General features: G+C 44.8%; 1 protein-coding gene across 4 annotated transcripts in view; it reads left to right on the forward strand.

Annotated features, from left to right (window-relative positions):
• Positions 1–25878, forward strand: part of LOC106568276 (N-alpha-acetyltransferase 25, NatB auxiliary subunit) — a 32451-nt gene that overhangs the window by 197 nt on the left and 6376 nt on the right. Inside the window, exons 2-20 of one of the 4 annotated variants that reach the window (XM_014138458.2) lie at positions 1980–2065; positions 2312–2450; positions 5400–5518; positions 8520–8594; positions 8687–8873; positions 8998–9109; positions 9290–9379; positions 11648–11820; positions 12525–12637; positions 12816–13023; positions 13213–13302; positions 13455–13635; positions 20959–21058; positions 21149–21300; positions 21390–21515; positions 21589–21832; positions 21973–22096; positions 22277–22342; positions 22632–22729. In XM_014138458.2, the coding sequence (XP_013993933.2) occupies positions 1980–2065; positions 2312–2450; positions 5400–5518; positions 8520–8594; positions 8687–8873; positions 8998–9109; positions 9290–9379; positions 11648–11820; positions 12525–12637; positions 12816–13023; positions 13213–13302; positions 13455–13635; positions 20959–21058; positions 21149–21300; positions 21390–21515; positions 21589–21832; positions 21973–22096; positions 22277–22342; positions 22632–22729 (2483 nt within the window). Of the gene's footprint in view, positions 1–1979; positions 2066–2216; positions 2451–5399; positions 5519–8519; positions 8595–8686; positions 8874–8997; positions 9110–9289; positions 9380–11647; positions 11821–12524; positions 12638–12815; positions 13024–13212; positions 13303–13454; positions 13636–20958; positions 21059–21148; positions 21301–21389; positions 21516–21588; positions 21833–21972; positions 22097–22276; positions 22343–22631; positions 22730–25878 lie in introns of all 4 variants that reach the window. The other 3 variants (XM_045692459.1, XM_045692458.1, XM_045692460.1) reach the window with 3 other exon arrangements.

Genomic DNA, 25878 nt, shown 5'->3' on the forward strand with positions numbered 1-25878 from the left:
AGCACCAGGGGCCCCCGAAGTCCTATCCCCGTACTCAATTCACCTGCAGCGCCGAATGACCGTACACCTTGGCTTGAGTGGATGTCAGCACAATTCTGACAGCGCACAACTGCAGAGATTTTGCCCACGGTTATTCAATGCAAGATGAAACAGCTTTGCTTTGAACAACACCCTAAAAGAGTTTCAGCGATTAGTCTCTCCCACTTGCTGAATTCAGGTCTCTTTGATTTGACAGCTTGCTAACTAAGGCTTAGCTATGTTAGCAATCAGAAACAGTGATGGATCTGAGCCGTAACTACATTACGTTATTACAAATAGTTTTGTATGCCTCAGAAATATCAGCAACTATGTTTAAGCTAACTAGTTAGTCAGATACACTGGGGTGTATTACACACGTTGGTCGGATGCATTTTACCGTCAGTTAACTCGGTAGCTAGCTAAGTTACCATTAGATGCTAAGTTAGCTCTCTAGGACGGGATGCCATGGTTTGGCTATTAACGTTACAAGGCAATAGTTGTGATGCTAACTAAATAGCTGATTAGATGGGTTTTTATTAGCGGGTGTTGATTTCGTGTCTCTGATGCTGACGCCAACTCTGTTAACTCATCTGTTAGCCAGCTACAAAGTATGAAGGCTATAACTACAGATCATTGATCATGGTTAGCTAGCAGTTATGTGTCAGATGGGTATAAGAGGATTAAGGTTGGCTAGCTTGATATTCATGGTTGGTTTGAAGCCTTTGATTTGGGCCAGATAGCTAGCAAGATCCAGGCAGATTATTTTCCCAAACTGCGCTAATTACATGCACCGTTGAGACTTCTGTTTGGTCTCTCAGCTTTCTCTCTGTTTCTCATTCCTCAAAAGCTCTGCTGAAATCATGTGGAGTTGATTATCATCACTTGACAGAGGCTGTCAGTGAGTGGACACTGGACACAATGAAAATATAGCTGTTGTACAACAGAAAAATATCCCTGCTGTATGGGTCTAGATATATAAATTGGTGCTGATCTAGAGACATTTGGTTTATGAAGAATGGGAAACCCTGATGGCCAACACGAGACATAATGATGTTGGCCTAGCTGTCGTTTGGGCTGATGACATAGTGTAGCTGGAGAGCACTGTGTGTTTGTCTGGCAGGGTTCATTTTGGCATCCAGCTGCCCTGAAGTCTAGACCCCAACTTGCCTGATGAAAGGGACTGTGTGCGTGTTTGTCTTTGTGTATGCTCTGTTAAAAAAAAGAAGCTAGTTTAGCATGACACAAGGTGAATTACATATAAAAGGCTTAGAAAAAAAGCTCATGGTACGCCCAGTGCTGTGTTGACATTTCAGAGATGCGCTTGTTTTTGTGAGAAATCTTCAAAAACACAGCAGGAATTTTTCATGAAATATAAAAAGGCGTATACTAAAATACTATATGTCATGTTTCAAAATCAGTATCTATCTTACCTGCTTCTTCGAGAAGAATGATGAGTTCAACGGGGAAGTGAGCCTGTTGGGTCGTTTTTATTCTCGCACAGCATCCAGCCTAGCTAACACTATGCTGTGCAACTGTCCTTATTTTTTAATCACTTTTCAATTTTGGTCATCCTACAAGGGTAAAAACTCCAATAATGTTTGAAAGGTTATTATGTTAGAAACATGAGGTTTGGACCATTGGTTGTTTTAGAGGATTATTTACACAATTACCATATTATTTTACCCATTGGTTCAAAATGTGAATTTTTGATTGGACATCCCACATTTTAGAAACTACTTCTAGAGCTTGATAATGGCTTTGGTTAAATTATTTTAACTTAATTTAAGTTTAAATTAAACTATGGTTGCTGACAGGTCTTAGTACTCCATGAATGGTTTGTAGAGAAATACAAGGAATAACTCCCTTTCTCCTTGGGTGGGACTGGGCTGGGGGTGGGTGTGTATGTGTTATAGTACTGTATGGACTAGGTTAACTGATTCTGTAATGTCATCTCCCTTCAGACTACCTGGACAATGGCAACAACAAGATGGCGATCCAGCAGGCTGACAAACTGCTGAAGAAACACAAGGACCTGCACTGTGCCAAGGTGGGTGGGACTCTGGGCTGTATTTAGGGCCCAAGATGGAGCCCAGAGTTTTTCCTGGTCTGGTCAAAAACTGCTTGCTAGCAGCTGTAAATTAAGTTGGGTTAATGACTGAAAGAGAGACGAGCACTTATATCCATACCTGACCCCATAGGCCTTACCTAAAACCCTGCCCCTAACCTCTACCCTCTACGATGATGATGATGATGGTGGTGGTGGCATGTTACTCAGGCAGATCCCTCTCGCCAGGTGTTGAAAGCCATCGGTCTGCAGCGAACAGGAAAGCAGGATGAAGCATTTAGCCTGGCCCAGGAGGTGGCGACACTCGAACCCACCGACGATAACTCATTACAGGCTCTCACTATACTATACAGAGAGATGCACCGCCGTGAGTACACACACACACTCACACACACACATTTGTTGTACTATCCTTCTGGGGACCAAACAATTGATTCCCATTCAAAATCCTATTTTCCGTAACCCTAACACTTAACACTAACCCCTAAATCTAACACTTAACACTAACCCCTAAACCTAACACTAAACCTAACCCCTAACACTAACCCCTAAACCTAACACTAAACCTAACCCCTAACACTAACCCCTAAACCTAACACTAAACCTAACCCCTAACACTAACCCCTAAACCTAACACTAAACCTAACGCCTAACACTAACCCCTAAACCTAACACTAAACCTAACGCCTAACACTAACCCCTAAACCTAACACTAAACCTAACCCCTAACACTAACCCCTAAACCTAACACTAAACCTAACCCCTAACACTAAACCTAACCCCTAACACTAAACCTAACCCCTAACACTAAACCTAACCCCTAACACTAAACCTAACCCCTAACACTAAACCTAACCCCTAAACCTAACCCCTAAACCTAACCCCTAAACCTAACCCCTAACACTAACCCCTAACACTAACCCCTAACACTAACCCCTAACACTAACCCCTAACACTAACCCCTAACACTAACCCCTAAACCTAACCACTAAACCTAACACTAAACCTAACCCCTAACACTAACCCCTAAACCTAACACTAAACCTAACCCCTAACACTAACCCCTAAACCTAACACTAAACCTAACCCCTAACACTAACCCCTAAACCTAACACTAAACCTAACCCCTAACACTAACCCCTAAACCTAACACTAAACCTAACCCCTAACACTAACCCCTAAACCTAACACTAAACCTAACCCCTAAAACTAACCCCTAAACCTAACACTAAACCTAACCCCTAACACTAACCCCTAAACCTAACACTAAACCTAACCCCTAACACTAAACCTAACCCCTAACACTAAACCTAACCCCTAACACTAAACCTAACCCCTAACACTAAACCTAACCCCTAACACTAAACCTAACCCCTAACACTAACCCCTAAACCTAACACTAAACCTAACCCCTAACACTAACCCCTAAACCTAACACTAAACCTAACCCCTAACACTAACCCCTAAACCTAACACTAAACCTAACCCCTAACACTAACCCCTAACCCCTAAACCTAACACTAACACTAACCCCTAAACCTAACACTAAACCTAACCCCTAACACTAACCCCTAAACCTAACACTAAACCTAACCCCTAAACCTAACCCCTAAACCTAACCCCTAACACTAACCACTAAACCTAACACTAAACCTAACCCCTAACACTAACCCCTAAACCTAACACTAAACCTAACCCCTAACACTAACCCCTAAACCTAACACTAAACCTAACGCCTAACACTAACCCCTAAACCTAACACTAAACCTAACCCCTAACACTAACCCCTAAACCTAACACTAAACCTAACGCCTAACACTAACCCCTAAACCTAACACTAAACCTAACGCCTAACACTAACCCCTAAACCTAACACTAAACCTAACGCCTAACACTAACCCCTAAACCTAACACTAAACCTAACCCCTAAACCTAACACTAAACCTAACCCCTAACACTAACCCCTAAACCTAACACTAAACCTAACCCCTAACACTAACCCCTAAACCTAACACTAAACCTAACCCCTAACACTAACCCCTAAACCTAACACTAAACCTAACGCCTAACACTAACCCCTAAACCTAACACTAAACCTAACCCCTAACACTAACCCCTAAACCTAACGCCTAACACTAACCCCTAAACCTAACACTAAACCTAACGCCTAACACTAACCCCTAAACCTAACACTAAACCTAACGCCTAACACTAACCCCTAAACCTAACACTAAACCTAACCCCTAAACCTAACACTAAACCTAACCCCTAACACTAACCCCTAAACCTAACACTAAACCTAACCCCTAACACTAACCCCTGAGCCTAAAATAGGCTTTTTCCTTTAGGGGAACAGGAAAATGTCCCCACTTTTCCAGATTTTTCTTGTTTTATTATCTTTCTGAGTACTTTTGGTCTCCACAAAGGCAGTAAAACCAAACACGCACACATCCACACAACTCTCTGGATTCTCTTTAAAGCGCCCCCATAGACTGTACGATTTTAGCCGTCTTATGCTATGATTTCTCTGTCCCAGACAAAATGTCCACTTTGTAGGCAAATTCGTAGGTCGTAAACGATGGTTGGATGTCTTGGCTCGTTCAGTGTGACAGGGTCGAGGTCTGCCGATCTTTATGTACCAGTGTGTGCGGTCGTAGGCTCCAACAAAGTTCTGGCAGTGTCAGAATTGTTTCGCATTTATTGTATAGTGTGGCTGGTGTTACGAGCCGATCCTGGTGACTGACCAATAGGAACATGGCCGGCACTAAGTATGCACATTATTGTGAATAGTCAGATTCATATAATAGTTTGATTTAAACGTTTACATGCTGTGCAAGAAGAATGATTTCCCTAATAATCTGAAATCGGGCTACCCGATGGGATTTTGATAAATGCACAAAATCACCAATCAAAGAAAACATTCTACCACAGCGACCATGCTATTTTGGGGAAGCCTATTTGATTCTGAGTCCTTACATATACAGTTATGTGTGAACTATGCATACTTTCATTTTTTCCCGAACTTGCGCATAAGCATAAAGAGTGGCTTGCTCTGCTGGTGCTGGCAGATGCGCAGATCAAATACACTGCTGCAGTTGACATAGCCTACGTAGACTAACGTAGACTCTCAAGCCAATCGCAGAATGTGATGACAGAACTGAAGCAAATTGTGCAATCTGGCCAGGTTATCAATATTTTCATTTGGTTACATCGCACAGTGTAACGTGATGATTGTAAAAGACTGAAGCTGCCATACAGTCTGCAAAGGCCTTAGATGTTGTGATGTTGACTCTCCCCATCCCCTCTCTGTCTGTAGCTGAGTTGGTGACTAAGCTGTATGAAGCTGCTGTGAAGAAGGTTCCCCTCAGCGAGGAGTATCACTCTCACCTGTTCATGGCCTACGCCCGTGTTGGAGAGTACAAGAAGATGCAGCAGGTCAGAAAACGCAGACACACACACACAGCCTAGTGGTTAGAGCGTTGGATTAGTAACCGAAAGGTTGCTGGATCGAATCCCCGAGCCGACAAGGTAAACGTCTGTCGTTCTGCCCCTGAGCAAGGCAGTTAACCTACTGTTCCCCGGTCGCCGATGATGTGGATTAAGGCAGCCCCCCCTGATTCAGAGGGGTTGGGTTAAATGCGGAAGACACTTCAGTTGAAGGCATTCAGTTGTACAACTGACTAGGTATCCCCCTTTCCCACACACACACACACACACACACACACACACACACACACACACACACACACACACACACACACACTTCCCCAGCTTTTCCACAAGCATTAAATACAACTGCTTTAAACTTTTCATGCATAAGTTCCAAATATCTCTAACGGTTGCCCCAGTGTGAGTTTTTTTTATGTGCGTGATGTCAGAATGCACTCACTGTTGCAAAATGTGGTTGTTACGCAACAAGACAGGCTGCCCTCAAACCAAGGCACACTGCCTGCTAATTATCTATGTTTCAACTTGTCAATTTCAAATTATTTTCTAACAAGTTTTATTTTCTAACAGTTTGATTTGAGGTGTGTCCCGTCTCATTAATTCACATAAGAAGTAGCCCATTTCACTGTTGCAGATCATTTATATTTGAGACTTTACTGAGCCGGACAAATTTCTCCCCTCAACAAACTTCTCTCTTCAATGAGAGCCCAAGCACTTCCCCAGTGTTTCCCCAGATCAAGTATGAAGACATTCCGCATCTCTAGTCAGAACAGGATTGCACAAACTTTTTCCCTCTGCACATTTTCTGGCCGGCGCCCGCATTACCTTCATTGTAGTTTTCCTTACAAATTGGACTTTGAACATGTGTGCATTCCTACCAGAGTAAGGGCTTTATTTTCTGTATATCGTGTTGTTGTTTCTACTGTAGCATACCAAATGTACCGTGCCTTCAGAAAGTATTCAGACCCCTTGACTTTTTCCACATTTTGTTAGGTTACAGCCTTATTAAAAAATTAAATGAAATTGTTTTTTTCCCATCAATCTACACACAATACCCCATAATGACAAAGCAAAAAGCAGCGATTAAAGCCTTGAGTCTTCTTGGGTATGACGCTACAAGCTTGGCACACCTGTATTTGGGGAGTTTCTCACATTATTCTCTGCAGATCCGCTCAAGCGCTGTCAGTTTGGATGGGGAGCGTTGCTGCACAGCTATTTTCAGGTCTCTCCAGAGATGTTCGATCAGGTTTAAGTCCGGGCTCTGGCTGGGCCACTCAAGGACACTCTGGGACTTTTCCCGAAGCCACTCCTGCGTTGTCTTGGCTGTGTGCTTAGGGTTGTTGGAAGGTGAACCTTAGCCCCAGTCTGAGAGAACCTGCTCCAGAGTGCTCAGGAATTCATCAAGGATCTCTGTACTTGGTTCTGTTCATCGTTGCCTTGATCCTGACTAGTCTCCCAGTCCCTGCTGCTGAAAAACATCCCCACAGCATGATTCTGCCACCACCATGCTTCACCGTAGGGATGGTGCCAGGTTTCTTCCAGACGGGACGCTTGGCATTCAGGGCAAAGAGTTCAATCTTGGTTTCATCAGACCAGAGAATCTTGTTTCTCATGGTCAGAGTCCTTTAGGTGCTTTTTGGCAAACCCCAAGTGGGCTGTCATGTGCCTTTTACTGAGGAGTGGTGTCCGTCTGGCCACTCTACCATAAAGGCCTGATTGGTGGAGTGTTGCAGAGATGGTTGTCCTTCTGGAAGGTTCTCCCATCTCCACATAGGAACTCTGCAGCTCTGCCAGAGTGACCATCCGGTTCTTGGTCACTTCCCTGACCAAGGCCCTTCTCCCCCGATTGCTCAGTTTGGCCGGGCGGCCAGCTCTAGGAAGAGTCTTGCTGGTTCCAAACTTCTTCCATTTAAGAATGATGGCCACTGTGTTCTTGAGGACCTTCAATGCTGCAGAAATGTTCTGTGCCTCGACATAATCCTGTCTCGGGGCTCTACAGACAATTCCTTTGACCTCATGGCTTGGTTTTTGCTCTGACATGCACTGTCAACTGTGGGACCTTATAAAGACAGGTGTGTGCCTTTCCAAATCATGTCCAATCAATTGAATTTACCACAGGTGTGGACTTGTAATGAAGTTGTAGAAATGTCAAGGATCATCAATGGAAACAGGATGCACCTGAGCTCAATTTCAAGTCTCATAGCAAAGGGTCTGAATACTTATGTAAATAAGGTATTTCTGTTTTATTTTTAATACATTTGCTAAACTCCAAGCGGGCTGTCATGTGACTAGTCTGCCAGTGCTGTAATGCAACAACCCCCCCCAACCCCTCTTTTTACGCTGCTGCTACTCTCTGTTTATCATATATGCATAGTCACTTTAACTATACATTCATGTACATACTACCTCAATTGGGCCGACCAACCAGTGCTCCCGCACATTGGCTAACCGGGCTATCTGCATTGTGTCCCGCCACCCACCACCCGGCCAACCCCTCTTTTATGCTACTGCTACGCTCTGTTCATAATATATGCATAGTCACTTTAACCACATCTACATGTACATACTACCTCAATCAGCCTGACTAACCGGTGTCTGTATGTAGCCTCGCTACTGTTATAGACTCGCTACTGTATATAGCCTGTCTTTTTACTGTTGTTTTATTTCTTACCCATTGTTCACCTAATACATTTTTTGCACTATTGGTTAGAGCCTGTAAGTAAGCATTTCACTGTAAGGTCTACACCTGTTGTATTCAGCGCACGTGACAAATATCCTTTGATTTGAAATGTGGAAAAAGTCAAATGGTCTGAATACTTTCTGAATGCACTGTATTTGTGATGGTATGCTGCAGGGACCAGTCAACAATGATTGCAAATATGTGATTGTACGTGTCAAAGGGTTAAGTACCCCTAACTAGTGTCTTCAATATTCCCATGATGTCAACAAATACTAAGTGGTGTGTTGTTCTGTTTGTCTGGCTCGCTAGGCGGGGATGGCCTTGTATAAGACCGTTCCTAAGAACCCCTACTACTTCTGGTCTGTCATGAGTCTGGTCATGCAGGTAGGCATGCTCTCTCACTAAATATATAGCTTGAGTGACTGTGTGAGTCTGTCTGTGTGACTGTGTGTGTTTACTTTCTGTGTGTGTTTCAGGCCATCTCTGCACAGGATGAGAAGCTGGCCCAGACCATGTTCCTGCCCCTGGCTGAACGCATGGTGGAGAAGATGGTGAAGGAGGAGAAGATCGAGGCTGAGGCTGAGGTTCAACTGTACTTTATGATCCTGGAGCGGCTGGGGAAGTGTGTGGAGGCTCTGGACATGGTCCGCGGTCCACTGGGAGGTAAGAATGGACAAATTCTGTGTGTGTGTGAGAGACTCAGAGAGGATTTGTGCAGCTTCTGGGTTGTTCGCTGTGTGACTTGTTCATGTCTTTCTACTCACTCTGTATGTTTGCCGTCTCATAGAGAAGTTGACCAGTGAGTTGCGGAGCAGGGAGAATAAGTGTATGATGATGTACCAACGGCTGCAGCTCTGGCCTGAATGCAACGCTCTGTCCTACAAACTACTGCTCAAAAAGTGAGTACTCACATTTACATACAAACTCACACTTCAACATTGGTCTTAGAGTTGGTCTTTATCTCTCTTCCCTTTCTCTCTCTTTCTCTCCCCCCTCTCCCCTTCTCTCTCTCCCTCCCCTCTCTCCCCCCCTCTCCTCTTTCTCTCTCTCTCTCTCTCTCTCTCTCTCTCTCTCTACAGTCCTGATGATTGGCAGTTTTATCTCTCCTACTTTGACTCTCTTTTCCATCTCATGGACATGTCCTGGAGCCCACCTAATGAGGGAAAGCAGTGAGTACTGTGTGCGTCAGGGTTTCGGTTAGGAAAATGTGACCGGGAAGGTTTTAATTTACTGGCCATTTGAGAAATTTACCGGACCCATTAGGGCATCCACCCACTGTGCTCAAAATGACAAATCACATTTAGATTATGGAAATGCAACTTCACAGAACATTCAACTCCTGTAACGAAGCAGAAAATAAAATGTAATTTTCAAACATTTGCCAGAAATGCAATTCACGGGAGAACTCCATTCTAAACGGCGCATCTGATGAGAGCAGTTCTAAATGTGACATAGTTGAAAATCTCCATTAGAAACTTAGAAAGAGCGGTGATCTAAAATGCAACAACTAGGATGGGTTGCTAATATGACTAGGATTGTGCCTTTGGCTACTGGACAATGAAAGAAAGTTGATATGAAAGCCAATGGAACAGGAGAGCAATGGCACATGAGGAAGTCTTTCATAGGCGGTGCGTCGAATAGGCTAGGGAAGTAAATATGAATACATTTGCCAAAATTATATAATTACTCCTGTCTATACATAAATAAAATCATTCAAAATACTTCAGCAGAAAGCATGACTTATCCACGGCAGAATCGAGGATCATTAGATAAAAAAATAAAGAAGAAGAAGGGGAGGGGGATGTGGTGAAGATAGAGGCAAGTCTCTCACCAGAATGGCTCAGATGTCTCCCGCCAATTCTCGCACATTCGTTGTTTCATTGTGTGAATTGTTTGCCCTTTTTGATTGTTTTTGTCAATTCTCCATTACATATGTCACCAGTAGTAAACATGTAATGGGGCATTTATAAAAAGAGTAGCTCAAGTCAAGATGTTTAGAAAGGGATGCAGGCAGACTGAGAAATAAATGCAATTGAAAACCTGAATTTATAATTTTCTACTGTTTTTACTTGTCGGCTTAATGCATTTGATTTTAGTTGACAATGGAAGTTATAGGCCTACTGCTGCATTGGCCTATAGGCTATTAGTTCCATGTGCTCATTTCTTTAGCGGGCAATAGATCATGGTGTATCAATGTGTCCATATAGCAGAGGGTAGTGCTCTCGCCATAGTTACATTTTTTTATCATTTTAATTCAGATTTTCATGATTAACCACGTGACAATGATTTTGAGAAACGGAAACATTATTATTGAAATCAAACTGTTCCACAAAAATGCGCAAATGAAAATCATAACTGGCACACAGATCGGTAGAAATGGTAGGACGATAAAGTGTAAGCTTCCCCAAACTTGAAATTTACGCACCGCCTATGAAGTCTTAATAAAATAATTGCCTCCACGTTTCCATGGTCGGATTTGCCTATAGGCTACTTTTGAAGCAAGGTAAGACATGCCTCATAACATAAAGTTAAACATTCAGGTTTCAAACAATCAAGGAGGCCTATGTTTTCATAGCTGGTTGCTGCTGCATGTGCTTTTATAAGCCCATTCATTGCATAACAATTCTAAATGCAATCACGTTTTAACTGTTTTTGTGCACAATTTTTTATTTTTATTTCTCAACTTTACCGCCTAATTTGCGCGCAGGCAACAGGCTATCAGCGTGTCACCACTGTAAAATGTGAGCTGGAGGCATTGGGGCCTATTTCATGCAGCAGCAACCAGCTGAGGAGCTGCAGGGGATATCCTGTTCAAAATGGGCTCTGTGTGATAGTTGTGTTGGATAAATAATATGGGCTAAGCGATGGCTAACAAATACACATTCACCAATTTAATTCCACTATTATATGTAAATGAACCTATATACCGATAACTATGATGATCAAATGTATTTCCATCGACTGGTATTTCCGTCAATGAATTGAACCTTTATTTAACTAGGCAAGTCAGTTAAGAACAAATTCTTATTTACAATGACAGCCAGCCGGGGAACAGTAGGTTAACTGTTCAAGAGCTTAACGACAGATTTTTACCTTGTCAGCTCGGGGATTCGATCCAGCAACCTTTTGGTTACTGGCCCAAGGCTCTAACCACTACACCTGCCGCCCCAAAATAATAAAAAGCTTTTTTTTCTCTCAATCATTTTGGCCGGTAAAAGTTATTTATCGGCTTTTCATTTTTTTTATCGACTAAAAGCCGGCAATTGCCGGCAAACGGAAACCCTGTTGTGTGAGTGAGAAAATATTATATAATAGCGGACTATTAGGAGAGGCCATTGCTTGTTAGAGATTCTGCTCTTGGTGGAAGTTTTACATCGTATAAGAGAAGAGTCTGTTTGATCAGCCCATCTCTTCTTTGCCTCCCCTTTTCTCTCTAGTTGTGTGGAGGGTCCAGTGCAGACCACGGTGGCAGAGGCAGTGAAGTTTGTGGTGGACAGGATGGAGGAGGAGGACAAGAAGGAGTCTCGTCCTCTCAGAGGTCCCTACATGGCCTGCCTGGAACTCATACACAGACTGAGACAGAGGGGCTGTCCTGATGAGCAAGAGCTAGGTACACACACACACACACACACACACACACACACACACACACACACACACACACACACACACACACACTTAAATACTGCACGTGATTGATGGTTGGTATTCAGCAGTCAGAAAAGTATGCCTTATTTACTTTCATAGAACTACTAAAATAGTGATTTTGTCTGACAACATAGGCAGCAGCTCAATAGAGATGTGATGACTTGGAATGAAATAATAAAGTCATCAAATAAAACAAATGTAATATACACAAACTGAAATATTAAAGTAAATGAATAATAGTTAATAAGGGATGAGCTGTAATGGGCAGTCACTACCATCATGGGACTTTTATTCAACTTAATAGTTGTATTTTATACCATTTAACCCACATAATGCATAGTGCATTAAGGTCTAAAAAAAATGATTGAAACCGTAATTTAAAACCGTGATTCGTTTTTAATAATTGAACCGAAACCGAACCAACCTCAGAAACCCCCCCCACAGTTTCCTCGGCAACCCCCACAGTTTCCTCGGCAACCCCCACAGTTTCCTCGGCAACCCCCACAGTTTCCTCGGCAACCCCCACAGTTTCCTCGGCAACCCCCACAGTTTCCTCGGCAACCCCCACAGTTTCCTCGGCAACCCCCACAGTTTCCTCGGCAACCCCCACAGTTTCCTCGGCTGTTGACAGTTTGTTTGTGTTGTGTTTTTATTGGTTGTCTACAGGAGATCCGTTGGAGTTGATGCTTCAGTTCTTTGGGAAGTTTGGAGACAAACCCTGCTGTATTACAGACCTGAAGATATATTTACACCTGCTTCCCCCTGAGCAACACACACAGGTACACACACACCTGCAGAACACCACCAGTAGTGGGAATCTATCACCAAACCCCTGATGAGTTGGACATGATAACATCAATTCTGCTCCTCTTCTTCTCTCTCTTCCTCTCCCTTCCCTCTCCTATTCTCTCTCTTCCTCTCCCTTCCCTCTCCTATTCTCTCTCTTCCTCCCTGTAGTTTAAAAACCGTCTGGGGGAGTTGGTTCCGTTGGGGGAGGTGGGGGAGGATGGCTTTGGGTTTCCGGGGGATACGAAGGCATTGCAGAGACACCTGTGTGTGTGTCAGCTGAGCCGGGTGCTGGGACTTCAACACGCTCTGGACACAGAGGGCAAACTATGCCTCATCACAGAACTCAAAGCCCACTACCACTATGGACTACAGTTTGGTAAGGACAGCCATTCTATCGGTCCCTATCTTTATCCATCCCTTTCCGTCTATCCATCCAAAATGTGATGCATCTAGCTTAAAAACAGCTGGAAGAGATGCAATGGCAATTTTGTGAAGAACCAGAAAATAGTTTGTCTGACAATAGTGTGTGTGTGTGTGTGTGTGTGTGTGTGTGTGTGTAAAACAGGGAAGTCGTGTCTGAAGACAGAGCTCCAGTTCTCTGATACGTACTGTCTCATGGTCGCTCACGTCTACATCGACCTCTGGACAGAAACTGGTGAGTCATCGTCTTCATTTCTCTCTCTTTCTCTCCATCTACCTGCCTTCTCTCTTTCCCTCTGTCTCCCTGCCTTTCACTCTCTCTGCCTCTTTCCCTCTCTCGCTCTTGGTCTCTGTGTTTAACATACTGTGTGTCTCTGTGCGTGTTAGGCGATGAAAACATGCTGTGGCAGTGTCTAGGAGTATTAGAGGAGGGTTTGTCCTTCAGTCCCTCCAACGCTCAGTTCAAACTACTACTGCTGCTGCTCTTCTGTCGCCTCGGAGCCTTCCAGCCCGTAGTGGACCTCTACTCCAGCCTGGATGCCAAGCACGTACAGCACGACACCATAGGGTGGGTCTCTAGTACACACACACACTCACACAAGTTTTACTATCCTTGGGAGCTAAAATAGATTTCCATTCAAAATCCTATTTTCCTTAACTCCTTACAATAAATCTAACACCTAATTGTAAAGCCAACCCCTGAGCCTAAAATAGTCTTTGTCATCATGGGGGACATGGGAAATGTCCCCACGTGGGAGAATTGTCCTTGTTTTACTATCCATGTGGGGACTTTGGGGACTTCCAGTTCCCATTAGGATAGTAATACACACACCCCAGGGTTTCCGTTAACCGGTAATGGCTGGCTTTTGGCCCCCCCAAAAAATGAAAAATCTGATTTTAAATAAAAGAATAAAATCCCATTGAGAAATAATGCATTTTATCCTATATATTGATTTGAAAAGCTAAGCTGTTTTTAATTGTGCACCAAATTAATTGTGCACACGGTTGAAGACATGATTGCATTTAGAATTGTTGTGCAATGAATGTGCTGATAAAAGCACATGTTTAACTCCAGCTGGGGATCTGCAGGAGAAATCAGCTCCTCAGCTGGTTGCTGCTGGACTAAAACACTTTAAAAAGCCCAATAATTGCGCAACAATTATAAAGGCAATCACGTGTTAAAAAAACAATGGCCACGATTTCAAAATAGCTCCTATTTTTTTCTTAACTGGTAATTGAAGCGCGCATCCCATTCGCCATTCAAGTGCATAGGCAACTAGGCAGGCGTCAGCACGTCACACACCACTTTGCAATGAGCTGGAGGTAGTATGCATTTTGAAAACGTATATTACTTAATTGTTTGAAACCTGAAACTTTTACATCATATTATGAGTAAAAATGGGCCCAAATCACCGTCATTTGCATGAAGAAAAGACGGAGAAAAAGGGGACGGGGGTCGGGCTGCCTTCTGAGAATTCATAGGCAAGTGAGTAAACTCCCACTGCCATCCGTTCTATTGGCCAACGTGCAATCACTGAAAAATAAAATGGATGACCTACGATCAAGATTATACTACCAATGGGACATTAAAAACTATCTTATGTTTCACCGAGTCATGGCTGAACGACGACACAGATGATATGGAGCTGGCAGGATTTTCTATGCACTGGCAGGACAGAGAAGCTACGTCTGGTAAGACGATGGGCGGGGTGTGTATATTTGTCAATAACAGCTTGTGCGCAATGTCTAATATTAAAGAAGTCTCGAGGTATTGCTCGCCTGAGGTAGAGTATCTTATGATAAGCTGTAGACCACACTATCTACCAAGAGTTCTCATCAATATTATTTGTAGCCGTCTATTTAGCACCACACACCGATGCTGGCACTAAGCCCTGTGGTGGCTAATTTCTGCATTACCAAATGAGGAGAGTTACAAACTTCACACACCAGTCAGGGTTATACTTAAAACTACATCTTTAATAATAAGAGCTTTGCAAAAGCACTTGACTTTCAATGTTGCGCTATCTCTAATGAACCATTGAAAGTGACTACACAAAAGTACAAAGAGTTTTTATAGCCAAGATGCACCCCTCTCAACGTACATGACGAACCACAGATCTTAGGAACAGTTCCCAAAGGTTAAGTTTTGTTTGAAAGTTATCTATAAAACATAGCAGACAGCAACTGCTGTATCAACAGTGTTCATTGTATAGACCAGTGTCTGGTCCTCCTACTCCAAACTGGAACCGTCTCTCCCTGGTACGGTATAGAACAGAACCATTAGCTCATCCAAAGGCATAAATCAATTGACAACTCTAGATACTCCCATCTCAAGTAAACCCCTCTCTTGACTCCACTCCTGGACAAGCTCACTGAGGGGAGTGCGCCTCTGTCATACACTATCCCAAGATAAGTGCAACATCAAAGAGGAAATGCAATGGTCCAGACACTGCCATACACCTTCCCCCAATGCCAAAGGAGGGAGTGACTTGCGCACAGACATTGTGGAGACAAGTAATTGGTTCCCCATTAATCATGCCATCCCTTCACATGGTTTAACAGATACATTCACATATGACAAGTATCTCACATAAGCATATTATGCAAATAAAACATCTTAATTATCTATGTTACCCAACTAATTCTGATTCATCCGCCACAGGCTGCACTCAACCAGCTGTATAAGGCCATTAGCAAACAACAAAATGCTCATCCAGAAGTGGCGCTCCTCGTGGCCGGGGACTTTAATGCAGGCAAACTTAAATCTGTTTCACCTCATTTCTACCAGCATGTTAAATGTGCAACCAGAGGGGAAAAAAACTCTAGACCACCTTTACTCCACAAACAGAGATGCGTTCAAAGCTCTCCCTCCATTTGGAAAATCTGACCATAATTCTATCTGCCTGATTCCTGCTTACATGTAAAAACTAAAGCAGGAAGTACCAGTGACTCGCTCAATATGGAAGTGGTCAGATGATGCGAATGCTAAGCTACAGGACTGTTTTGCTAGCACAGACTGGACTATGTTCCGGGATTCATACAATGGCATTGAGGAGTATACCACCTCAGTCACCGGCTTCATCAATAAGTACATTGACGACGTCGTCCCCACAGTGACCATACATGCGTACATATCCCAACCAGAAGCCATGGATTACAGGCAACACCCGCATCGAGCTAAAGGCTAGAGCTGCCGTTTTCAAGGAGCGGGACAATAATCCGCACACTAAGAAATCCCGCTATGCCCTCAGAAGAACCATCAATTAAGCAAAGCGTCAATACAGGATTAAGATTAAATCCTACTACACCGGCTCTGACGCTCGTTGGAACATTAGCCTGCTAGCCTTACTGAGTGGATAGGAACATTAGCCTGCTGGCCTTACTGAGTGGATGGGAACATTAGCCTGCTGGCCTTACTGAGTGGATAGGAACATTGGCCTACTGAGTCGATAGGAACATTAGCCTGCTGGCCTTACTGAGTGGATAGGAACATTAGCCTGATGGTCTTACTGAGTGGATAGGGACATTAGCCTGATGGTCTTACTGAGTGGATAGGAACATTTGCCTGCTGGCCTTACTGGGTCTATAGGAACATTAGCCTGATGGTCTTACTGAGTGGATAGGAACATTAGCCTGCTGGCCTTACTGAGTGGATAGGAACATTAGCCTGCTGGTCTTACTGAGTGGATAGGAACATTAGCCTGCTGGCCTTACTGGGTCTATAGGAACATTAGCCTGATGGTCTTACTGAGTGGATAGGAACATTGGCCTACTGAGTAGATAGGAACATTAGTCTGCTGGTCTTACTGAGTGGATAGGAACATTAGCCTGCTGGCCTTACTGAGTGGATAGGAACATTAGCCTGATGGTCTTACTGAGTGGATAGGAACATTAGCCTGATGGGCCTACTGAGTGGATAGGAACATTAGCCTGACGGTCTTACTGAGTGGATAGGAACATTAGCCTGCTGGCCTTACTGAGTAGATAGGAACATTAGCCTGATGGTCTTACTGAGTGGATAGGAACATTAGCCTGCTGGCCTTACTGAGTGGATAGGAACATTAGCCTGCTGGCCTTACTGAGTGCATAGGAACATTAGCCTGCTGGTCTTACTGAGTGGATAGGAACATTAGCCTGATGGTCTTACTGAGTGGATAGGAACATTAGCCTGATGGTCTTACTGAGTGGATAGGAACATTAGCCTGCTGGTCTTACTGAGTGGATAGGAACATTAGCCTGCTGGCCTTACTGAGTGGATAGGAACATTAGCCTGACGGTCTTACTGAGTGGATAGGAACATTGGCCTACTGAGTCGATAGGAACATTAGCCTGCTGGCCTTACTGAGTGGATAGGAACATTAGCCTGATGGTCTTACTGAGTGGATAGGAACATTAGCCTGACGGTCTTACTGAGTGGATAGGAACATTGGCCTACTGAGTCGATAGGAACATTAGCCTGCTGGCCTTACTGGGTCTATAGGAACATTAGCCTGATGGTCTTACTGAGTGGATAGGAACATTAGCCTGCTGGCCTTACTGAGTGGATAGGAACATTAGCCTGCTGGTCTTACTGAGTGGATAGGAACATTAGCCTGCTGGCCTTACTGGGTCTATAGGAACATTAGCCTGATGGTCTTACTGAGTGGATAGGAACATTAGCCTGCTGGTCTTACTGAGTGGATAGGAACATTAGCCTGCTGGTCTTACTGAGTGGATAGGAACATTAGCCTGATGGTCTTACTGAGTGGATAGGAACATTAGCCTGATGGTCTTACTGAGTGGATAGGAACATTAGCCTGATGGTCTTACTGAGTGGATAGGAACATTAGCCTGCTGGCCTTACTGAGTGGATAGGAACATTAGCCTGACGGTCTTACTGAGTGGATAGGAACATTAGCCTGCTGGCCTTACTGAGTGGATAGGAACATTAGCCTGCTGGCCTTACTGAGTGGATAGGAACATTAGCCTGCTGGCCTTACTGAGTGGATAGGAACATTAGCCTGCTGGCCTTACTGGGTGGATAGGAACATTAGCCTGCTGGCCTTACTGAGTGGATAGGAACATTAGCCTGCTGGCCTACTGAGTGGATAGGAACATTAGCCTGCTGGCCTTACTGGGTCTATAGGAACATTAGCCTGACGGTCTTACTGAGTGGATAGGAACATTAGCCTGCTGGTCTTACTGAGTGGATAGGAACATTAGCCTGACGGTCTTACTGAGTGGATAGGAACATTAGCCTGCTGGCCTACTGAGTGGATAGGAACATTAGCCTGCTGGCCTTACTGAGTGGATAGGAACATTAGCCTGCTGGTCTTACTGAGTGGATAGGAACATTAGCCTGCTGGCCTTACTGGGTGGATAGGAACATTAGCCTGCTGGCCTTACTGAGTGGATAGGAACATTAGCCTGCTGGCCTACTGAGTGGATAGGAACATTAGCCTGCTGGCCTTACTGGGTCTATAGGAACATTAGCCTGACGGTCTTACTGAGTGGATAGGAACATTAGCCTGCTGGCCTTACTGAGTAGATAGGAACATTAGCCTGCTGGCCTTACTGAGTAGATAGGAACATTAGCCTGATGGGCCTACTGAGTGGATAGGAACATTAGCCTGATGGGCCTACTGAGTGGATAGGAACATTAGCCTGACGGGCCTACTGAGTGGATAGGAACATTAGCCTGACGGTCTTACTGAGTGGATAGGAACATTAGCCTGATGGTCTTACTGAGTGGATAGGAACATTAGCCTGCTGGCCTTACTGAGTGGATAGGAACATTAGCCTGCTGGCCTTACTGAGTGGATAGGAACATTAGTCTGCTGGTCTTACTGAGTGGATAGGAACATTAGCCTGATGGTCTTACTGAGTGGATAGGAACATTAGCCTGCTGGCCTTACTGAGTGGATAGGAACATTAGCCTGCTGGCCTTACTGAGTGGATAGGAACATTAGCCTGCTGGTCTTACTGAGTGGATAGGAACATTAGCCTGCTGGTCTTACTGAGTGGATAGGAACATTAGCCTGCTGGTCTTACTGAGTGGATAGGAACATTAGCCTGATGGTCTTACTGAGTGGATAGGAACATTAGCCTGATGGTCTTACTGAGTGGATAGGAACATTAGCCTGCTGGCCTTACTGAGTGGATAGGAACATTAGCCTGATGGGCCTACTGAGTGGATAGGAACATTAGCCTGCTGGCCTTACTGAGTGGATAGGAACATTAGCCTGATGGGCCTACTGAGTGGATAGGAACATTAGCCTGATGGTCTTACTGGGTGGATAGGAACATTAGCCTGCTGGCCTTACTGGGTGGATAGGAATATGGCCAATTGAGTGGATTGGAACATTAGTTGCTGGTCTTACTGGGTGGATAGGAACATGGCCTACTGAGTGGATAGGAACATTAGCCTGCTGGCCTTACTGAGTGGATAGGAACATTAGCCTGCTGGTCTTACTGAGTGGATAGGAACATTAGCCTGCTGGTCTTACTGAGTGGATAGGAACATTAGCCTGCTGGTCTTACTGAGTGGATAGGAACATTAGCCTGATGGTCTTACTGAGTGGATAGGAACATTAGCCTGATGGTCTTACTGAGTGGATAGGAACATTAGCCTGCTGGCCTTACTGAGTGGATAGGAACATTAGCCTGATGGGCCTACTGAGTGGATAGGAACATTAGCCTGATGGTCTTACTGGGTGGATAGGAACATTAGCCTGCTGGCCTTACTGGGTGGATAGGAACATGGCCAATTGAGTGGATTGGAACATTAGTTGCTGGTCTTACTGGGTGGATAGGAACATGGCCTACTGAGTGGATAGGAACATTAGCCTGCTGGCCTTACTGAGTGGATAGGAACATTAGCCCAAGCTATTTAGGAGGGATATCTCACCTGGAACAAATTATTGTCTAGTTCTGTTTTTCCTGCTGAGGGGTGCCCTATACCTGCACCCAGAGGGGAGTAGTTCAAAGTCCGGGTACAGGGGGTGGCTTGGGTCTAAAATTATTTTGTGAGCCTTGCGGAGAGCCCTGACCTTAAAGATCTCATCCAGGTCTGTCTGTTTGACTCCCAGTACCTTGGGGAGAGCCCTGACCTTAAATATCTCATCCAGGTCTGTCTGTTTGACTCCCAGTACCTTGGGGAGAGCCCTGACCTTAAATATCTCATCCAGGTCTGTCTGTTTGACTCCCAGTACCTTGCGGAGAGCCCTGACCTTAAATATCTCATCCAGGTCTGTCTGTTTGACTCCCAGTACCTTGCTTGCTGTGGTGATAATCCTTCTCAGCATATTTCTCTGGTTGACAGTGGCATTTACAGCAATAGTCATTTGTTTTCCAAACCGTTTTTCGGCGATTGTATTTTAAAATATTGCGATATGCCAGGCTGGGGTCTAAATGCTTTTCACTGACTATCGCATCTCAACAACCATCTATTTGGTATTTGTCGCATGCTCTGTCCAAATTGCGGGCCCTTCCGACTGTAGGCTATGCGATTTTAAAACAATCCACATCAAAAAATGTTTTAAGAAGCTAATGATCCTCTTTGGCCAAATCATGCTTTCTGGTGTAGTAGCCACATGTTTTATGATTTTCTTTCTGTATAGACAGGAATAAGTTAATTAGGCTATATAATGTTGGCAATTTAATTCAACGCGCCGCCTATGTATTCTAACATCTTCCAATTGCTCATCGGAATTCGGTAAGAATGACGCATGCCGTTGCATCTACCATGAAGTAAATGGGATTTCTGTCATTCTGAGAACTGGGTGGTATCGGTATCTGGTTCCACAACCATTTTTGGTCCAGTAAATGAAAATGCTCTGACAGATACGCTGACACACACATTCAGATTACCATAACCAATGCACTAATCCTTATATTCTCTCCTCTCTCCCAGGTATCTGTTAACTCGTTATGCAGGGTCGTTGGGGCAGTTTGCTGCAGCCTCCCAGTCCTATAACTTCTCCCTCAGGTTTTTCCACTCCAACCAGAAAGATGTGAGTTCCTGTCTCATCTAAATATGTCATATTCTGATGAGTTGTATTTTCTCACCTCTTCCTTGTTTCCTCTTTTCTCTCCTCCCCTAGACCTCAGAGTACATAATCCAGGCCTATAAGTATGGCGCGTTTGAGAAAATCCCAGAATTCATAGCGTTTAGAACCCGGCTCAACCAATCTCTGCACTTCGCTCAGGTCCGCACCGAGAGGATGTTACTGGACTTGTACACCGAGGCTGACATGTGAGTGCACACACACACACACACACACACACACACACACACACACACACACACACCCCTACCTGTAACATATTCCTGTGGTGTTGTAGCACATCAAGTCTGGAGGAGAGTGTGAAGGCGATGGGTCTGTGTCCTGAGGAGGATGACATTCCCTGGGACAACATGAGGGACAACAGAGACCTGACTGTCCTCTTCAGCTGGGACCCCAAGGACAGGTACACACACACTTGTCACAAGTTCACAACATGTTTACCCATGCCAGTCTGTAAAGATGTGTGTGTGTTCCAGGGAGCTGACTGAGGAGCATCGTCGTCTGTCTCTACAGGAAGAGTTGGTCTGGTTAAAGGTTCGCTCTCTCACGCTCCGTCTCCTCGCCTCATTGGCTCTGCTCGGACACGCCCCCTCATCACGGAACTCTGATAAGGCCAATGAGAATGGTGTATCGGCCAAAAGCTCCACCCTCCAGACCCTCCTCTCCCAGCTAGACCTGACGCTACAGACCGCAGCCCAGATCACAGAGAAACAGACACAGGTATACAGGCTTCACTAATAACTGTGTAATGTAATATATGGTAGTTGACTTACATCAGTGAGTGCATACATTTTCATATGGATGGCCCCAGCTGTTACCACCTGAGCCACACAGGACCACTAACTGTTGTTGTGTTCTAGTGCTCATTCCTGGGCCCTCCCTCCTCCCGCCTGGCCACGGCTCTGTCTAGTGGCAGCTGTCACTGTCAGGCCTCTGCGCTGCGACTATCACTGACTCTTCAGGAACTAGAGGCCACTGGACTGGGTAAGACGGGGAGATGAGGGATGGGGGGAGAGAGGGATGTAGACTTCCGTACCACTGGCCTCCAACCGTCTGTCCATCTACAGAAGCAGCAGGACTGGGAAGGAGAGAGATGGAGGAAGAGAGGGAAGTGGGATGAGTCTAGAGAGAGGATGTCATGTTGTTTATAATTTCTCTCTCCAGACGACTCGTCAGAACTCCAAACCCAGATCTGTAACTCCTTCAAATCATTAACAGGACAACTCCAAGGTAAGACATCAGACCTCTATAAAGATTACTACAGGTCCATGGTAATAATGACTGTGTAGTCAGCCACAGGAGATATCATGGCTTCTGGTTGCTAGTCGAGTTATCACTGGTGTAATAGTTCCTTCTTATTCCCCCATGCTGATCTGTTCCCTCCCCTCCTTCCTTCCTTCCTTCCTTCCTTCCTTCCTTCCTTCCTTCCTTCCTTCCTTCCTTCCTTCCTTCCTTCCTTCCTTCCTTCCTTCCTTCCTTCCTTCCTTCCTTCCTTCCTTCCTTCCTTCCTTCCCTCCAGAGCTGTTATCCAGATGTAAAGGAGAAATGTTGGAGATGAAAGACAGCAGATTGATGACCCAGCCCTCCCTGTTAGAAACATTGGTCTTCTTCGTCGAGGTCAGTGTAGTCGCTCTAAATATACATCACTAAAACTGCTCAAATGGAAATGTATTATAATATGAAATATTGCAGATGCACAGCAACTGTGTGTGTAATACATGGTGATGTCTCCTGGTCAGACTGTGTGTGTGTGTGTGTGTGTGTGTGTGTGTGTGTGTGTGTAATACATGGTGATGTCTCCTGGTCAGACTGTGTGTGTGTGTGTGTGTGTGTGTGTGTGTGTGTGTGTGTGTGTGTGTGTGTGTGTGTGTTAATACATGATGTCTCCTGGTCAGACTGTGTGTAATACATGGTGATGTCTCCTGGTCAGACTGTGTGTGTGTGTGTGTGTGTGTTGTAATACATGGTGTTGTCTCTTGGTCAGACTGTGTGTGTGTGTGTGTTGTAATACATGGTGATGTCTCCTGGTCAGACTGTGTGTGTGTGTAATACATGGTGATGTCTCCTGGTCAGACTGTGTGTGTGTGTGTGTAATACATGGTGATGTCTCCTGGTCAGTGTGTGTGTGTGTGTGTGTGTGTGTAATACATGGTGATGTCTCCTGGTCAGACTGTGTGTGTGTGTGTAATACATGGTGATGTCTCCTGGTCAGACTGTGTGTGTGTGTGTGTGTGTGTGTGTGTGTTAATACATGGTGATGTCTCCTGGTCAGTGTGTATGTGTGTGTAATACATGATGTCTCCTGGTCAGACTGTGTGTGTGTGTAATACATGGTGATGTCTCCTGGTCAGATTGTGTGTGTGTGTAATACATGGTGATGTCTCCTGGTCAGTGTGTGTGTGTGTGTGTGTGATACATGGTGATGTCTCCAGGTCAGACTGTGTGTGTGTGTGTGTGTGATACATGGTGATGTCTCCTGGTCAGACTGTGTGTGTGTGTGTGTAATACATGGTGATGTCTCCTGGTCAGACTGTGTGTGTGTGTGTGTAATACATGGTGATGTCTCCTGGTCAGACTGTGTGTGTGTGTGTGTAATACATGGTGATGTCTCCTGGTCAGACTGTGTGTGTGTGTGTGTGTAATACATGGTGATGTCTCCTGGTCAGATTGTGTGTGTGTGTGTGTGTGTGTGTGTGTGTGTGGAATACATGGTGATGTCTCCTGGTCAGACTGTGTGTGTGTGTGTGTGTGTGTGGAATACATGGTGATGTCTCCTGGTCAGACTGTGTGTGTGTGTGTGTGTGTGTGTGTGTGTGTGTGTGTGTGTGTGTGTGTGTGTAATACATGGTGATGTCTCCTGGTCAGACTGTGTGTGTGTGTGTGTTAATACATGGTGATGTCTCCTGGTCAGACTGTGTGTGTGTGTGTGTTAATACATGGTGATGTCTCCTGGTCAGACTGTGTGTGTGTGTGTGTGTGTGTGTGTGTGTGTGTGTGTGTAATACATGGTGATGTCTCCTGGTCAGACTGTGTGTGTGTGTGTGTAATACATGGTGATGTCTCCTGGTCAGACTGTGTGTGTGTGTGTGTGTGTGTGTGTGTGTGTGTGTGTGTGTGTGTGTAATACATGGTGATGTCTCCTGGTCAGACTGTGTGTGTGTGTGTGTAATACATGGTGATGTCTCCTGGTCAGACTGTGTGTGTGTGTGTGTGTGTGTGTAATACATGGTGATGTCTCCTGGTCAGACTGTGTGTGTGTGTGTGTGTAATACATGGTGATGTCTCCTGGTCAGATGTGTGTGTGTGTGTGTGTAATACATGGTGATGTCTCCTGGTCAGACTGTGTGTGTGTGTGTGTAATACATGGTGATGTCTCCTGGTCAGACTGTGTGTGTGTGTGTGTGTGTAATACATGGTGATGTCTCCTGGTCAGACTGTGTGTGTGTGTGTGTGAATACATGGTGATGTCTCCTGGTCAGACTGTGTGTGTAATACATGGTGATGTCTCCTGGTCAGACTGTGTGTGTGTGTGTGTGTAATACATGGTGATGTCTCCTGGTCAGACTGTGTGTGTGTGTGTGTGTGTGTGTGTGTGTAATACATGGTGATGTCTCCTGGTCAGACTGTGTGTGTGTGTGTGTGTAATACATGGTGATGTCTCCTGGTCAGACTGTGTGTGTGTGTGTGTGTGTGTGTGTGTGTGTGTGTGTGTGTAATACATGGTGATGTCTCCTGGTCAGACTGTGTGTGTGTGTAATACATGGTGATGTCTCCTGGTCAGAGTGTGTGTGTGTGTGTGTGTGTGTGTGTGTGTGTGTGTGTCTGTGTGTGTGTGTGTGTGTGTGTGTGTGTGTAATACATGGTGATGTCTCCTGGTCAGACTGTGTGTGTGTGTGTGTGTGTGTGTGTGTGTGTAATACATGGTGATGTCTCCTGGTCAGACTGTGTGTGTGTGTGTGTGTGTAATACATGGTGATGTCTCCTGGTCAGACTGTGTGTGTGTGTGTGTGTGTGTGTGTGTGTGTGTGGTAATACATGGTGATGTCTCCTGGTCAGACTGTGTGTGTGTGTGTGTGTGTAATACATGGTGATGTCTCCTGGTCAGACTGTGTGTGTGTGTGTCATGGTGATGTCTCCTGGTCGTGTGTGTGTGTGTGTGTGTAATACATGGTGATGTCTCCTGGTCAGACTGTGTGTGTGTAATACATGGTGATGTCTCCTGGTCAGACTGTGTGTGTGTGTGTGTGTGTGTGTGTGTGTGTGTGTGTAATACATGGTGATGTCTCCTGGTCAGACTGTGTGTGTGTGTGTGTGTAATACATGGTGATGTCTCCTGGTCAGACTGTGTGTGTGTGTGTGTGTGTGTGTGTGTGTGTGTAATACATGGTGATGTCTCCTGGTCAGACTGTGTGTGTGTGTGTGTGTAATACATGGTGATGTCTCCTGGTCAGACTGTGTGTGTGTGTGTGTGTAATACATGGTGATGTCTCCTGGTCAGACTGTGTGTGTGTGTGTGTGTGTGTGTGTGTAATACATGGTGATGTCTCCTGGTCAGACTGTGTGTGTGTGTGTGTAATACATGGTGATGTCTCCTGGTCAGACTGTGTGTGTGTGTGTGTGTGTGTGTGTGTGTGTGTGTGTGTGTGTGTGTGTGTGTGTAATACATGGTGATGTCTCCTGGTCAGACTGTGTGTGTGTGTAATACATGGTGATGTCTCCTGGTCAGACTGTGTGTGTGTGTGTGTGTGTTTTTAATACATGGTGAT

This window comes from Salmo salar, chromosome ssa13, assembly GCF_905237065.1.
Source record: "Salmo salar chromosome ssa13, Ssal_v3.1, whole genome shotgun sequence".
Taxonomy (NCBI): domain Eukaryota; kingdom Metazoa; phylum Chordata; class Actinopteri; order Salmoniformes; family Salmonidae; genus Salmo; species Salmo salar.